Source organism: Lampris incognitus, chromosome 8, assembly GCF_029633865.1.
Source record: "Lampris incognitus isolate fLamInc1 chromosome 8, fLamInc1.hap2, whole genome shotgun sequence".
Lineage (NCBI taxonomy): Eukaryota > Metazoa > Chordata > Actinopteri > Lampriformes > Lampridae > Lampris > Lampris incognitus.
In genome coordinates this window covers 19,339,119-19,356,257 of record NC_079218.1, presented here as the reverse complement: position 1 = coordinate 19,356,257, position 17,139 = coordinate 19,339,119, and the positions used below count along the sequence as shown (strand labels likewise).

General features: G+C 41.7%; 2 protein-coding genes across 2 annotated transcripts; both read left to right on the top strand.

The window, feature by feature from the left end:
* The first annotated feature begins 8,607 nt into the window (after positions 1-8,607).
* On the top strand, positions 8,608-8,940 carry gng8 (guanine nucleotide binding protein (G protein), gamma 8). The gene is made up of 2 exons (XM_056284944.1): positions 8,608-8,691; positions 8,812-8,940. Exons 1-2 carry the CDS (start codon positions 8,608-8,610, stop codon positions 8,938-8,940), a joined length of 213 nt encoding a protein of 70 aa, XP_056140919.1.
* A 731-nt stretch (positions 8,941-9,671) lies between these two features.
* Positions 9,672-16,796, top strand: tmem45b (transmembrane protein 45B). Its single transcript, XM_056284600.1, has 6 exons — positions 9,672-9,755; positions 12,461-12,663; positions 12,768-12,980; positions 13,107-13,291; positions 14,084-14,226; positions 15,894-16,796. Exons 2-6 carry the CDS (start codon positions 12,474-12,476, stop codon positions 16,003-16,005), a joined length of 843 nt encoding a protein of 280 aa, XP_056140575.1. The 5' UTR covers positions 9,672-9,755; positions 12,461-12,473; the 3' UTR covers positions 16,006-16,796.
* Positions 16,797-17,139: the final 343 nt, after the last annotated feature.

The window sequence follows — 17,139 nt, the reverse complement described above, 5'->3', positions numbered from 1 at the left end:
AGGCATATCCTTGGAGGGCCGCACAGACCTCTACGTGCTAGCCAGAGGTACCATGACTGCCATTGGGTACCGGGATGAGAGCCTCAGACCCATTGTCAGACCATATGCTGGTGCAGTGGGCCCTGGGTTCCTGCTCATGCATGACAATGCTCGTCCTCATGTGGCCAGAGTGTGTCAGCAGTTCCTGTATGTCGAGGGCATTGATGCTATGGACTGGCCTGCACGTTCCCCAGACCTGAATCCAATCGAGCACCTCTGGGACATCATGTCTCGTACCATCCGCCAACACGATGTCGCACCACAGACTGTCCAGGAGTTGACTGATGCCCTGATCCAGGTCTGGGAGGAGATCCCTCAGGAGATCATCCGTCGTCTCATCAGGAGCATGCCCAGACGTTGTAGGGAGTGCATACAGGCACGTGGAGGCCACACACACTACTGAGCCTCATTTTGAATCGTCTTGAAGAATTTCCACAGAAGTTGGATCAGCCTATGTTCTCATTTTCCACTTTGATTTTGAGTATGATTCTGAATCCAGACCTTAATGGGCTAATGATTTTGATTTCCATTGATCATTCTTAGGTTATTTTGCTCTAAACACATTCCTCTGTCTAATACATAAAGATTTTCAGCTGAAATATTTCATTCATCGAGGTCTATATTGTGTTTTTAGGTGTTCCCTTTATTTTTTTGAGCAGTGTATATATATCCATCCATCCATCCATTATCTTAACCGCTTATTCTGCTCTCAGGGTTTGTGCGTGTGTGTGTGTGTGTGTATATGTATATATATATATATAATTTTGCTCCTTATTTGTTGAGCACTTTCCCTATCGTTGGGTGTTTCGTTTAACGAAGTTATATATGTGTGAAGTTGCAAATTATTTATTCGCACATCACATTACCTCATCATGCACGGATGCACGTTTTGGGATAAAAGTTGGCTTCTGACCAGAATGTCCCTATAAGGCAGAACCCTCAGACCCTCTGAGGAAATATTTTCGGGGAATGTCCAAGAGTTACCTTCACATAACAGCTATCGACAAATTACCTTAGATTGTGATTGATTAGATTGTTTGCTTCCTTCCTGTACTCTCATTTCAGGACTTCAACTATAGAGTATTTACTTGTGCAACATCAGTAACGTGAAACCGCTGTGTAGTGAAAGATCTGTTTCCCCAGGGTCCTTTACCCTATTATTATATATAGATTATTGTGGTTATTACGCCTGTTATGTGGTTTAACTTCCTACATCCTAATATTTGTTCGTAAGTGCTCTATTTAAACATTTAGCATTTAGGAAGAGATCATAGATAAATGGAAAATTATGACTTGGTCAGCATAGAACTGCAAATGGAACTGACTGAATATGGAGCTCAATCATAAGAGCAAATCAGCATGAGGCTTTCCCTTCCTCTCTGCTGCTCTCACATGCTGTGAAAAGAGTGGCAGATAGATAGATAGATAGATAGATAGATAGATAGATAGATAGACAGACAGACAGACAGACAGACAGACAGACTGACTGACTGACTGAGATAGATAGATAGATAGATAGATAGATAGATAGATAGATAGATAGATAGATAGATAGATAGATGGATAGATGGATAGATAGATAGGTAGGTAGGTAGGTAGGTAGGTAGGTAGGTAGGTAGATAGATAGATAGATAGATAGATAGATAGATAGATAGATAGATAGATATAGACTGACTAGGGGTGATGGGTATTTTTCCTGTTTTCCACCAATGGTAAAAAAAACAAAACAAAAAAACACTGCTTATAACCAGGAGTAACGAAAGTGACTTACGACTCGCCGTGTGAATTATGCAGCACCAACGGCTTGCCTGTATTGTGCTCTCACAACACTGCAAGCATCACACTGTAATCCTTGGCTGTCGGTGACAGAGACTGGTTTAGTGGCTCTGGAGGACTTGCTAGTGCCCCTTTACTTTCCACAGAGGTAAACCAATTACCACGGAGAAACAAATGCTAATGAGGCACTTGACATTAATCTCCACAACGCTGCCACTTTACCCCCCGCAGCTGTCTGGCAGAGCTGTTTCCGCTCTACAGGAGATAATGGCCACTGGATAACTACCGGCTGAATAGATCTGTCTTCTGAGAAACCACCAAGCAGTGTGATAAAGCAGTCGGATCACCCCACTCAGCTGCAAAACTGTCCTGTATACACTGCCCTGTGACAAAAATCCTACTGTATTTGTAGGGCAAATATTAACATATAATTTGAAGTGAAGGATGCTGTTATCTTGGGATAACCTAGTAAAATATTTACTGGATGCTTGTCCTAGTTTAAATATGGTCATTTTTATAGTAGGTTTACACGGCACGCCCATTACAGACTCTTTAGGGCAGTTCCCCTGCAGCATTGAGTTTTTGCAGTTGTTGTTTACATTAGAAAGCTGCATCCTCACAATTTTACACACATCAATCTACACACATGCTTGTTTAAGATTAGGACTGAGGTGCCACACAGGCTTTCCGCTCGAAAACAAAACACATGCATGTTTTATAACACAGACATGATGCGCACACAAGGGCAACTCGTGGCATCATTTATTTTATTTTTACCTTTTCTTTTTGTTTTAAACATTAACTACATAGGAAATGATCGCAGTGTCGAGAGCGTTGCCATTATCTGTTTTGCTAATTGACAAATGAGTCACGCCTCTTACTTTGACTGGTAGGAGTGACTGCAGCGGTGGAAAAAAATAAAAAATAAAAACAGTCTTATGTTGGCCTCGGTGCATAGCAACATGTGCTGCTGACATGCTGTAACTTATATTCTGCATCTGGAGGGCTCTTTGTATGCGACGGGACAAACTAGCTGACGCAGCACTTTCTCATGGCAGCTAGCTTGCTACTGTCAAACATGTTTCATGCTGTGAAACAGTGTCTATCACAAAGCCAATGACTGATGTGAAAATCTGTCTCAACGATTATCAACCATGACACTTTGGTTTTAGACTTCTCGCAGAAGCAACCTCACATACAACTCAAGCTATACTGTGAATACTACAGCTGCCTTTCCAGTTTTATTTCAATGGCAAAACACAATGCATGTTCTCCCAGAGGGCTGTATGATGTTTTACGTGATGGAGACCGAATATGATGATGTACTATAGTGTGACACTTGGTACACTGTAAAAAGTTATCTGTTGGTTTAACTTAAAAAAAGTAAGGCAACCTATTACAAGCACTTTTCTGGGTAATCTCAATTAGAGTGCAAAATGCAAATGATCAGTGATCACGTCTCCATAACATGAGGGCTACATAAGAGCCACAATGAAGACAGACACACACATTCATCAGATGTGTCTGTCTTTACTGTGGCTCTTAGGTAGCCCCCGTGTTATGGAGACGTGATCACTGATCATTTGCATTTTGCACTCTAATTGAGATTACCCAGAAAAGGGCTTGTAATAGGTTGCCTTACTTTTTTTTTTATTTGAACCAGCAGATTATTTTTATTTTAAAATCTGTTTATTGGGTTTTGCAAGTTTTTCAAACTTTACAAACAAACAATCAAACATATGCACCCCCTCTGTCTTTCCCCCCCTCCCTGCTGCCCTTCCATCCCCAGAGCAGAGATAAACAGGAAAAAAAACTGTAGTACTGGTGACAATCTTAACAAAGATAGGCTTTCATACAAAGTCACGCCATTACAGTAACAATAGGGTTCCTGCAGTACACACATGGACCCCCTAAAGAAAAAGAAAAAGGGGGGGAAACAACAGCACTGTGTGTGCATGCGTGTGTATGTATGCAGAATATTGTATCCAAAGCAGATTATTTTTTACAGCGTATAGGTACACAATTCTTTTAAGGGCCTGAGCCCTTGTGACTTGCCCAGTCTTTTGAGGTGTACTATAATACAATAGAATGATCTTTATTGTCATTATACTCAGCTACAATGACTTTTCACGGGCAAACAAACAATAAATAAATAAACAGACAAATAAATAAATAAATAAATGATAAAAGCGGTACCAAGGCATTAATTAACTTAAATTCACACATTTACAAAGTTACAGAGGTGTGTGTGTGTTTGTCAGTCCCTGATGTGTGTGTGTGTGTGTGTGTGTGTGTGTGTGTGTGTGTGTGTGTGTGTGTGTGTGTGTGCATGCGTGCGTGCGTGGGTGTGTGTGTTTCACAGTCCCTCATGTGTCTGTGTGTGTACCTCTCTGCTGTTCTGCAGTTGGGCAGGGAGGGGTGTGATGGAGGCCACAGCTCTGGGGAAGAAGCTGTCCCTCAGTCCACTGGTGTGGCATCTGATTGTCCTGAGCCGTTGGCCAGACGGCAGCGGTTGAAACAGGGCGTGGCCAGGTTGGGGGGGGTGTCCCTGATGATGCTGCTCAGTCTCCCCCTCAGTCGACAGGCACAGATGATGCCCATATTTTGGGAGCTCCATCTCAACAATGCTAAGTGGAACTAAGTCAAAGTAGCTTGTTTTTGTCAAAGGTCTTGTCTGTAAGGTCTTGACTGTAAGGTCTTGTCCGTAAGGTTTTGTCTGTAAGGTCTTGTCTGTAAAGTTTTTTTTGTTAGGTTTTGTCTGTAAGGTTTTGTCTGTAAGGTTTTTTTTGTTAGGTTTTGTCTGTAAGGTTTTGTCTGTAAGGTTTTGTCTGTAAGGTTTTGTCTGTAAGGTTTTGTCCGTAAGGTTTTGTCTGTAAGGTCTTGACTGTAAGGTCTTGTCCGTAAGGTTTTGTCTGTAAGGTTTTGTCTGTAAGGTTTTGTCTGTAAGGTTTTGTCCGTAAGGTTTTGTCTGTAAGGTCTTGACTGTAAGGTCTTGTCTGTAAGGTTTTGTCTGTAAGGTCTTGTCTGTAAAGTTGGTTTTGTTAGGTTTTGTCTGTAAGGTTTTGTCTGTAAGGTTTTGTCCGTAAGGTTTTGTCTGTAAGGTTTTGTCTGTAAGGTCTTGACTGTAAGGTCTTGTCTGTAAGGTTTTGTCTGTAAGGTCTTGTCTGTAAAGTTGGTTTTGTTAGGTTTTGTCTGTAAGGTCTTGTCTGTAAGGTTTTGTCCGTAAGGTTTTGTCTGTAAGGTCTTGACTGTAAGGTCTTGTCCGTAAGGTTTTGTCTGTAAGGTCTTGTCTTTAAAGTTTGTTTTGTTAGGTTTTGTCTGTAAGGTTTTGTCTGTAAGGTCTTGTCTGTAAAGTTTTTTTTGTTAGGTTTTGTCTGTAAGGTTTTGTCTGTAAGGTTTTGTCTGTAAGGTTTTTTCCGTAAGGTTTTGTCCGTAAGGCCCTGTCCGTAAGGTTTTGTCCGTAAGGTCTCGTCCGTAAGGTCTCGTCCGTAAGGTCTCATCCGTAAGGTTTTGTCCGTAAGGTCTCGTCCGTAGGTCTCGTCCGTAAGGTCTTCTCTGTAGGGTTTTTTCTGTAAGGTTTTGTCTATAAGGTCTTGTCTGTAAGGTTTTGTCTGTAAGGTCTCATCCGTAAGGTCTCCTCCGTAAGGTTTCGTCCGTAAGGTTTCGTCCGTAAGGTCTTCTCTGTAGGGTTTTGTCTGTAAGGTCTTGTCTGTAAGGTTTTGTCTGTAAGGTTTTGTCTGTAAGGTCTCATCCGTAAGGTCTCCTCCGTAAGGTTTCGTCCGTAAGGTTTCGTCCGTAAGGTCTTCTCTGTAGGGTTTTGTCTGTAAGGTCTTGTCTGTAAGGTTTTGTCCGTAAGGTCTTGTCCGTAAGGTCTTGTCCGTAAGGTCTTGTCCGTAAGGTTTTGTCAGTAAGGTTTTGCCTGTAAGGTTTGTCTGTAAGGTTTGGTCTGTAAGGTCTTGTCCGTAAGGTTTTGTCCGTAAGGTCTTGTCCATAAGGTCTTGTCCGTAAGGTTTCATCTGTAAGGTTTTGTCTGTAAGGTCTTGTCTGTAAGGTCTTGTCTGTAAGGTTTTATCTGTAAGGTTTTGTCTGTAAGGTCTTGTCTATAAGGCCTTATCTGTAAGGTCTCGTCCGTAAGGTTTCGTCCGTAAGGTTTCATCAGTAAGGTCTTGTCCGTAAGGTTTTCTCTGTAAGGTTTTGTCTATAAGCTCTTATCTGTAAGGTTTTGTCTGTAAGGTCTTGTCTGTAAGGTTTTGTCAGTAAGGTTTTGCCTGTAAGGTTTGTCTGTAAGGTTTTGTCTGTAAGGTTTTGTCTATAAGGTCTTATCTGTAAGGTTTTGTCTGTAAGGTCTTGTCTGTAAGGTTTTGTCTGTAAGGTCTTGTCTGTAAGGTTTTGTCTGTAAAGTTTTGTCTGTAAGGTCTTATCTGTAAGGTTTTGTCTGTAAGGTCTTGTCTGTAAGGTTTTGTCTGTAAAGTTTTGTCTGTAAGGTTTTGTCTGTAAGGTTTTGTCTGTAAGGTCTTGTCTGTAAGGTCTTGTCCGTAAGGTTTTGTCCGTAAGGTTTTGTCTGTAAGGTTTTGTCTGTAAAGTCTTGTCCGTAAGGTTTTGTCTGTAAGGTCTTGTCTGTAAGGTTTTGTCTGTAAAGTTTTGTCTGTAAGGTTTTGTCTGTAAGGTTTTGTCTGTAAGGTTTTGTCTGTAAGGTTTTGTCTGTAAGGTTTTGTCTGTAAGGTTTTGTCTGTAAGGTCTTGTCTGTAAGGTTTTGTCTGTAAAGTTTTGTCTGTAAGGTTTTGTCTGTAAGGTCTTGTCCGTAAGGTTTTGTCTGTAAGGTCTTGTCTGTAAGGTTTTGTCTGTAAGGTCTTGTCTGTAAGGTTTTGTCTGTAAAGTTTTGTCTGTAAGGTCTTATCTGTAAGGTTTTGTCTGTAAGGTCTTGTCTGTAAGGTTTTGTCTGTAAGGTCTTGTCCATAAGGTTTTGTCTGTAAGGTCTTGTCTGTAAGGTTTTGTCCATAAGGTCTTGTCTGTAAGGTCTTGTCTGTAAGGTTTTGTCTGCAAAAATTCAAAGGCACAACTGTAAAATCTAGCATTAAATTCACAGACATCTTGAACTGAAAAACATTTGATGAATTGTGTTGAGCTGTTAAGTAAAAATCTATCCTCTAACTACGTCACACACTCACAGTAAGTAGTAAAGCTTCCATAAGCAAAGATTATCGACCAGGGCTAAATAAAACACGAGATGGGTGTCTTTTATGAAACTCTATACAAATCTGCCAGTCAAAGAGTCAGACTTGGTGATTGTGTGTATGAACTGGGAAGAAAAGTGAAAAATAGAAACACAATCTGCAGTTCTCTCGGGGGCTCCCTCCTTACAGCCTGAGGGCTCTTGGTGTCACAGTGCGATGGAGACATAAAACACTACGCTACAAATAAATATAGACCGAGATGAAAAAAAGAAAACAGAAAATGTCTTCAAATATACATAGGGGTGTCCCCCACCCCCAAAAAACAAAAGCATACCAGTCTCTTAAAATGCGCCACCAACAATCTCATGCACTATCACCAATTTATATCAAACAACTACTAATTTTTTTTATTTATTTTTTTTGGGAAGATATATAAGCTAGTTAAGAGATGGTTTGAAATCTGTTTTCACATTGACTGGTTTTATTTCGCTCCGGTGTGAAGCTCACTGACTGCTGTGTAGGCTAGGTGAGCATCAGGAGAGGAAGGTCACACACCACATGTTAGCCTCCACGGGCTGCACTGAGCCCATGACGGGGGGGGCAGCTGATTATTAGAGGAGGTAACCTATTCCAACCCTCCTCCTCCTCCTCCTCCTCCTCATCTCGCCCACTAATCTCACTTCATCTGTAACTGTTAGAGGGTGCAGAGGACCTGTGGTTCGACACAACGGGCTCTCTGCTCCCGGATCCCAGCGGTGGCTGACAGTCGCGCTACGGTAAGAAAGAAGAACTCTTTGCGGTTAGTACCAATTTATCAATCGTTAGAAAACAGATAACACGTTTATTTTGTGCATCGATATTAGGGATGAACTCTTGCGTATCTTTTAACACGTTCTGACATTTTAACAGCATATTTTGCAAACTGAGTTTTGAATTTTATCTAAATCTACGTAGAAAAAAAACCCAACCTTTTTTTCTTAACGCTTTGCATCAGAGACACATGTAAAGGGTTCAGTAGGATGAAGCTATGTGTCAGTGTTAAAGTGGGCCGTGTAATAGTAGGTGTGTACAGCGGGTGGTGGGAAATGTCCCTGCAACAACTGTCTTTATACCTAATATATCTCTTATGAATGTATAATTTTATGTTTCAGGGGACAGTAAAAAAACAAAAACAAAAACAACCTGAGAGGAGGGTTAAGGAAGCAGTCCTTTGCAGGAAGGGATGACAATAACAAGATGTTACAGTGACAGCTATTGGGTGTATTTATTTTTGATGCTAATAAATGCCCCACCCCCAAGAAACCCTTCCCATCCCCCAGGGAGGGCTGCTCTTACCTGCCCCCGCCCCCCTCCTCCTCCCTTGAGACTCTCCCTGTGCCACTTCCAGCTGAGACCCAGGGAGCAAAGAATAACAAGAAAATTGAAACAGGCTCACCATGGTGCGGCTACCTCGGAAACTTCTTAATGCCTCCAATTATTTGTTGCCCTGTCGACGAGAAAAAATAACAATCCAATATATATATATATAACTCGTTAAACTTGTCTTAACAACCGACAATTTGATGCAGGTTGACTGACTGACATACTGTGTGGGGGTGGGGGGGAGGGAAGGTGTAGGATGTCCAACAACATGGCCAAGATCGCAGATGCTCGAAAGACAGTAGAACAATTGAAACTGGAGGTCAACATAGAGAGGATGATGGTGAGTCTGCGCACCATGGACTTACAGTGCACACACACCCACACATGCACACCCACACACACACACACACCTGTGCATGCACAAACTAATGGACATATGCGTGCACCCACTTTTCTACAGGTATCCAAAGCAGCAGCTGATTTGATGGCCTTCTGTGAAGCCCGCGCCAAAGAGGACCCCCTGGTGACGCCAGTGCCATCCTCTGAAAACCCATTTAGAGAGAAGAAATTGTTTTGCGCAATACTCTAGCCTCCATATTTAAAAGACACATCTGTACAGACTGTAGCCTCACTATTTCTGTAATTGTTAGAATTCAGTGCCAGTCATAATGTCATAAGGGGGGGAAAAGTTTTTTCATTCTTTTTTAAATAAACCATTCAGTTTTGTCACTGGTGTTACCATACCCGTACACATGAATGAAGTTTTGTAATAAGTGCCATTATCTGAAGAATGACTTTTGATTGAATACGATAATGGATGCAATAAAAAAATGTCTTTAAATTGAGTGCAAAGTTCGTTCAGAACTGGTCTCTATATCTTTGTCACTGTCAGCAAACAGTGTGTGTCAGAGTTTATATATTAACTCGCAGAAGTCCTCCCTTGGCCTCATTTTGTGCCCTGTGGTGGTTTTTACAACCCGACAGCAGTGTTTTAAACAGGGTTTTTTTCTTCTTTTCAGCCTATCAAAGCTAAAGCCAAAATAAAGAATACTTGTAAGCACAGTTGTTATCATATTGCATCATCACGTTTTCATCAAGGGAGAATTGTTTTTCCAAATTCCTGGTGACAAAAATGAATATAGACCAAAACAGCCGTGATTGATTTAGTTAATACATATTTGAAGCATACTCGACCTTACCATTGGTTTGAATTGGTGATGCTATTACTGGTTGGCTGGGGACAGAATAGCTCTGCAAATGATGGGTGGGGCTTAGCTGAGGATGTCAGTGCAGGTTGACAACAGGTGCTCACAGTTAAAACAGACTTGGGCGTTCTCACTCACACCACGGCCGGCCAGACTTGCACTACTGCATACTGTTTGGACTGGGATAGCAGCAAATAAGGTATGACCATTCCCCCAGCCATCATTCATAAGCTACGCTTTCATACAACGACAGCAAAGGCAGCTTGTCTTTGTAGGATGAAGTGCCTGGGACATAATACTGAACTACTCAGCTAGGATCATGCAGAAACAATGCCTGAGATGAGGACACTGCATACACACCCTGATGTAAATGCTGTATATTTTTTGGAATTTCTTACGAGTAAAAAAAATATTATATATATATATATATATATATATATATATATATATATATATATATATATATATATATATATATATATATATATATATATGGATATTCTATTAAGCAACTTTTAGGCAAATTGTCTTTCTATGACAGTGTTGTGGATGGAAAATAATATTGCTATAACTATCTCCTGCCCAACCAGATCAACAAATACTGTGTCAGCAGAAATAAAATATAAGTTTGTGAGTTCACTATAGTGTATACTTGTTCTTCACATCTGTTCTATGGCAAGGCAAGAGACCTTTATCTAAAAGTAGTATATATGGCTATGTCAATGTGCATAAAGTGGCAGAGGATGAGGAAGAAGGAAGTCAGGTCCAGTGGGTTTAGTCAGGAAAAACTAGTCTGACAGAGCATACCAGCCCTTTATGTAAACACACCTGAACCACATGCTGGCCGACACCAGGGACGCCAGGGCGAGAAACACTCTGAAAAGACCCAGAGATGGAATTAATTATAAAAAAACATATCGTACCGGGCATTGCATAACAGTTCATTATCATCGTGCTGGCACCAGCTTTCCAAATAAGTACAAAAGTTTGCATATTTAAAAGGCAAATAGCTTTTTAGCATAGCCTGGGGACAGTATTGTACTATAGGTAAACCAATAAAAACTTCGTCATGCGTGCAAAACATTTTCTGCTCATGTGGCTAATCGCTCCAGTTCCCATCGAGCCCTGATGAACTGAATTCTACTTTTGCAAGACGGATTGAAAGCATAATCCAGAGGCACATACTTTTCCACTTTACCCTGAAACTATAACTATAGATGTAACCCATAAGAATATATTGATCCATACTGTTGTAAAGTTAAACTTTCATCTAATGTCTTGGCTCAAAAACTCCTGATTGTGAAACGGAACAATTACAATGCACTGCTGTTAACCTGTACATTTAGGAGTAAAGTGCCTTGCTAAAGGGCACCTCGGTACACATCTGTTGAGTGAGGAGAGCAATTGACTCTTTTATTATTCTATATACTTTATACTTGCACTATATACTTTTACATCTGTGATTTCCCAGCTGCTCTGAGAGTCCTAATATAGACCTTCGAACCACAAGACTGCTTCTCTAACCCCTATGGGGAGAGGTCACCTTTTATCTGAAAGGTATTTTCCACTATTTTGATCGTGGATTTCCATTTTCAGGCTCCCAGAAGGATTTGGACAAATCAAAAATAAATTCACTTCCAACAGCATTAAGGACTATCTGGGAGAAAGGCTTAAATACTTCGTTTAACATGTGAGAATGGAATAGGATATGCCAAAATCAAAGAAAGTTGTCAAGGGATATAAAAGTAAGACTCATACTATTTAAAATCCTCACTTCTATTGGACACCATCCAGACTACATCGATGAGGCCTTAAAAACAATGCAGACTGCTGGAAATGTTAGAAGTCAGAGGGTACATTACTCCATGCTCTCTGGCAATGCCCTAACATCCAGGTCTTTTGGAAACAAGTCCACAACTGTATAAAGGAGATCACTAGCGATGAATCCGAATTCTCTCCCGGGTTATATGTGCTGGGTGACCCACTAGCTCTGAAAGACTGTGGAAATGCAGAACTGATCCAAACTGCCATAATGGTGGGTAGACAGACGCTATTGAGGGGATGGAAAAAAGACAGAAGCTCCCTCTCGGCGGGAGTGGTTCATAGAACTTGAAAAAGTGGCCTCATATGAGCAACTTTTCTATAGAAAGACTGACAGATGGGACGATCATATTTTGAAATGGGGAAAATACCAACTCTATATCTCTAAGGGATAAATAATGCTGCACTCAATAATTGTAGGTTTACTTTTAATATCTTGTATTATCTTAAGAGCCTTTGGCATGTTTCTTATATTCTTGTCTAAATTATTTTCTTTCTTTTTACTTATTCTTTTTCCTCATATCTATTATTATTATTACTATTATTATTATCATTGCTTATTTTTGTTTTATTGTATTGTTGCTTTTATGCTATGGACCAGCTGTGTCCGAAATAAAGATTATTATCATTATTATTATATTATTATTATTGTTCTCAAGAACTGTTCAGTGTTGAATGTTTTGTATATTAAAATTGATAAATGGCAATAAACTTTAAATCATAAAAAAATAAGGTCACTAGTTAGTCATTATATGGTATGCAGTCAGATAACTTTATTTCTTGGTCATTTCCATACATCAACGATCCACAGACCTCACCAAACCCTCACGTGTGTTTTGTGTCCCTCTCCATGTTAGGTGTATCTCAAAGTAAATGTCCGTCTTACACAAATACTGTCAAGTCAAAGCTGGCAGTCTGCACCTCCTTAGTCAACATCATGTCATTTCATACCATAACCGAAGCCATTAGAGTACAAGAGTCAAACCATTATCAACATTTATGTCTTGTCTCTGCCACACACACCACTCAGTAGGTAATAGTCCAGTCTCAGTCACAGATCACATCTAACTCTCATGTTTCCAGATCCCTCACAAGGATGGCAAACTTCGGAGGACATGCCATCCCCGGCACCTTCTTCCTGCTCTACGGTCTGTGGTTGACAGTGAAACACACTCTGCGACACAACTGGAGGAAGAACCAGCCTAAAGGACGACACAAAATACCTCCGGTCTTCAACCGAATGGATTACTTTGAGGGGGGGCTGACGATATTTGCTGCATTTGTCGGTCAGTTGTCCACCCAAACTCCATGCATCTGCAATCACTTAATCTCCCCGACAGCTTTTTCCTTGTCATTTGTCACTAACTGGGCTCACGTTGACCTCCTCCAGGTATTATGGTTGAGCAATTCGTGGTAGATGGACCCCACGCCCACCTCTATGACCAAGGAAACCACACGTGGGTCAAGCTGATGAACTGGCAGCACAGCACCATGTACCTGTTCTTCGGGATCTCTGGCAGTGCATGTGTTCTCACCACCGCCTCCAGCAGTGTGCCTGTCGGTGTGGATCGCCTTGCTCTCTCCTTGGCCCTCTTCGTTGAAGGTACAGACAGCATCACCAAAGCGTCAAAACAAGAGGCCAGATTTTGCCGATGCCCCCCGTTGATAGTCTGAATTCACTCCATTGAGAACTGTGCTTGAACCGCATGTGTGTTTGACTGTCCTGCAGGGTTTTTATTCTATTACCACGTGCATCATCGACCCGCTCTGGATGCTCACATCCACACCCTACTGCTGGTGGCTGTGTTTGGAGGATCTGGAAGTTCTATGCTCGAGGTCTTCGTGAGGGATCACATCATTCTCGAACTTTTCAGGGCGTGCCTTCTCGTCCTCCAGGGCTCCTGGTTCTACCAGGTAATGCGAAATGATCACTGTGACGCTACCACGGCTGGGTGAAGGTGACTGCTGAAATCTGATGATCTTGTCATGCTCTCTGAACTGCGACACAAAATACGTCTCATGGCCTGCTGGTCTGTTGAACAGTGTTCAGGCATCAGCATTAGTGTATAAAATCTGGAGAAAAAAATGGTAACATTGCAAAACCTACATTGGTTTACCCTTTTTTTGGGGGGGATTTTTTTTACCACGGTACACCACAGGTTGGTTTATTATTAGCCAAACACTGGATGGCGGCTAGCTTCCGTTGCGTAGCGCCTATGGAGGGCTCACATATTTCCTCTTGGTGGATTCCACAGAGACATAAAAGGGCTTTGTTAAGCACTTCTTCTATTTGACCCCGCTTTTTTTCTGATCTCATAATCAATCAATCAATCAACCAATCAATCAATCAAGTTGCTATATCATACTATGTTTACGGTTTATGAGTTTGATGAACTTTTCCAGTTGACACAAATAGATAATATCTCTAATAAACCCAATTAAGTTGGCTGATTTACCGAAGAGAAGAAACGGGTCTGCCAGCAAAGCAGATAACAAAGCTGAAAGGAAAGTAAAACTAGTGCAGTATGTGAGGCGTATTCACACGCACTTGCTGATCTTCTGGTTGGGAGATTTTGAATAGATTTTAGCCTTTTTTTTTTTGCAAATGTGAAAAAAAAGCAAATTTGAGACAAATAGAAATTCTAGAAAGTTGGTCCATGACACTCCAGATAATTTGGTCTTTCTGCGTGCCATTTGCTCTTTCAGATCGGTTTTGTGCTGTACCCATTAAGCGGACCGGAGTGGGACCTGACATTACATGACAACATCATGTTTGTCACGATGTGCTTCTGCTGGCATTTCGCCATGGCCATGCTGACAGTTGCTGTCACCTCGTTCTTAGTTGGGATGTAAGTACTGTCTATTACAGCGCCATCATTCGTCATGTATGCAACACTGACATAAAAACCGACGATGCGGCCTTACAGTGGCGCTATCGTTTTCACCTGGCAGTCGTATCCATGTGCAGATTGATTTCCATTTGACAGTGTCAGGCTGTGTTACTGAGTGAAACTAGATTACCTCAGGTCAACGCAATATTATTTACTCAGGGGGCAGTGCTGTGATTTGGCGTGCTCCCGTTCCCATTAACCTACATAGGAATATGACACTTGTCCTTGTGTCTACACATCCGTTAAACTTAAGTTAGACCTTACCATCTAACGCACACAAAGCACTGATTATATAGCGCTTTTCTAGACACCCAAAGCGCCTCACATTGAAGGATATAATATACATATCATATAGAGAATTAGGGGATCAGCCCAGGAACCGTCAGTCGGGACGTGAACCCGTATCTCCTGCACCGCAGGCGACAATGTTAACCAGTCGACTAAAAGGTTTGACCCGTTAGCTAAGGGCTAACACGTGTGTGTGTGTGTATATATATATATATTATATTATAGAAAAGCGCTATATATAATGTAATGATTATTATTATTATTCTACTTTAAAAGTAACCGTTTTGTTTTTTTTGGGGGGGGTAGCATAGCAGTTTATTCCATTGCCTACACACACGGGGATCCCCAGTTTGAATCCCCGTGTCACCTCCAGCTTTGTCGGGCATCCCTACAGACACAATTGGCCGTGTCTGTGGGTGGGACGCTGGATGTGGGTATGTGTCCTAGTCACTGCACTAGCGCCTCCTCTGGTCGGTCGGGGCGCCTCTTCAGGGGGGAGGGGGGACTGGGGGGAATAGTGTGATCCTCCCACGCGCTACACCCCTTGGCGAAACTCCTGTCAGGTGAAAAGAAGCGGCTGGCGACTCCACATGTATCGGCAGAGGCATGTGATGGTCTGCAGCCCTCCCCGGATAAGCAAAGGGAGTGGAGCAGCGACCTTGACAGCTCAGAAGAGTGGGGTAATTGGACGGGTACAATTGGGGAGAAAAAGAGGGGAGGGGAGGGAACCCCGGGAGGGAACCCCCCCCCCCCCCCATAAAGAGTACCAGTTTTTCAACATGTCAACTTTTCCTTCCGGTCTACTACATCTTTTGTGGTGTGATGCAACAGTATTTGGTGGTATTGGCGTTCATTTAACTGTCTTTACACTGTGGGTCTTGGGATCTGGCTGATGTCAGCATCATTCCACTAGCTGCTAACTAGCACATTGGATTTTCTTAACTGTTTAAAAGTTTTTCTACTGGGCAGTCACCGCCTCCAGAAAGAGTGGGAAAACTGTAAATTGTAATCCTTGGTTGAAGCCATATTGAAAACCAGTTAAAGATTCAGTGCTTATTTGAATAATATTACAATACTCCAGAGGACATAATCCTGTTTTTTTTTTGTTTTTTTAAATCAATTCAAACGCTGCACATTGACACTAACAGTGAGATTCAGACTGTTTTCTTCCAGGTATCGTTGCCACACTGAAGGGAAAACTCATCACATCTTTAGCTCATGACAGAGTAGAAAATACATTTCTCAAGTTTTAACTTTATATTTAGTAAAAATCAACATTATGAAGATTTAATCTCATTAAGTCTTGTAATTTAATGTTTTTTGTTTTAATCCAAAAGCATGTCCAAGAGATGCGCTGAGAAAGGAAGGAACATAGAGATTGGAATGAGAACGACCTCCTCAAACTCCAACTCCCAGAAAGCACTGCTGGACGAATCCGATGAAGAGTAGACACATCGCTTGGGCTCTTCGCAAGATTCCTTCTGATGTCGTTTCACATTCTGTTGTGACAGGAAAGCCAAGTTTTTAAAGACAAGTTATGTCTGCCGTTTTGTACTTTTGCATTACACATGTATATAAAATCAGTTGGAAACAGATAAAATCTGTTTATAATATATTTTTTAAATGACTGAAAGAAGATATAATTACAAAAGCATTAACTTTAACAGCTAATGCTCACCTGCATGGGTCGTTATGATTATGGAATAAATAAGTGCACGTCGAGAGATTATGTCAACAATCCAAGTCAAATTTGGACAAATTAGATTTGAACTATGAGCGCCACTCTATTTCTCACTATATTCATGTTGTAAGCTATACTTCTGGGTGACATGGAGAAAATCACATTTGTAAAAAGGAAAAAGTTTGAACCTAACCATGACATGAAATAAAGATGACTTATTTTAAGATTAGAAGCCGTTATCTCACCGGAGTGTAAGTGGTTAGCAAAGATAACTGGGGCAATTTGGCTTTCCACATGTTGATGAAAGCAGATGTGTAGTAACCATCAGCAGACAACAAGCTTGTGACATCTTATTCTAAATCTAGCACTGAAGGGTGTCCGGGTAGCATGGTGGTCTATCCTGTTGCCTACCAACACGGGGAATGGCGGTTCGAATCGCCGTGTTACCTCCGGCTTGGTCAGGCGTCCCTACAGACACAATTGGCTGTGTCTGCGGGTGGGAAGCCAGATGTGGGTATGTGTTCTGGTTGCTGCACTAGCGCCTCCTCTGGTCGGTCAGGGCACCTGTTGGGGGGGGGGGGGGATAACGTGATCCTCTCACGCGCTACGTCCCCCTGGTGAAACTCTTCACTGTCAGGTGAAAATAAGTGGCTGGCGACTCCACATGTATCGGAGGAAGCATATGGTAGTCTGCAACCCTCCCCGGATCAGCAGAAGGGGTGGAGCAGCGACCGGGACGGCTCGGAAGTGTGGGGTAATTGGCCAGGTACAATTGGGGAGAAAAGCGGGGGGATCTAGCACTGAAGCAAACTAGTTATTAAAGTTATATTATTGATAGTCTTCCATTACAATTCTATTCTGTTGCTCCCGTTGGTTGACGAACCATTTAACAATGAAAACAA

Coding starts and splice junctions, on each gene's coding strand:
- gng8 (XM_056284944.1), top strand. CDS start 8,608: ATGTCCAACAACATGGCCAAGATCGCAGATGCTCGAAAGACAGTAGAA. Junction 8,692..8,811: donor TCAACATAGAGAGGATGATG/GTGAGTCTGCGC, acceptor ACTTTTCTACAG/GTATCCAAAGCAGCAGCTGA.
- tmem45b (XM_056284600.1), top strand. CDS start 12,474: ATGGCAAACTTCGGAGGACATGCCATCCCCGGCACCTTCTTCCTGCTC. Junction 12,664..12,767: donor GATATTTGCTGCATTTGTCG/GTCAGTTGTCCA, acceptor GACCTCCTCCAG/GTATTATGGTTGAGCAATTC. Junction 12,981..13,106: donor CTTGGCCCTCTTCGTTGAAG/GTACAGACAGCA, acceptor ACTGTCCTGCAG/GGTTTTTATTCTATTACCAC.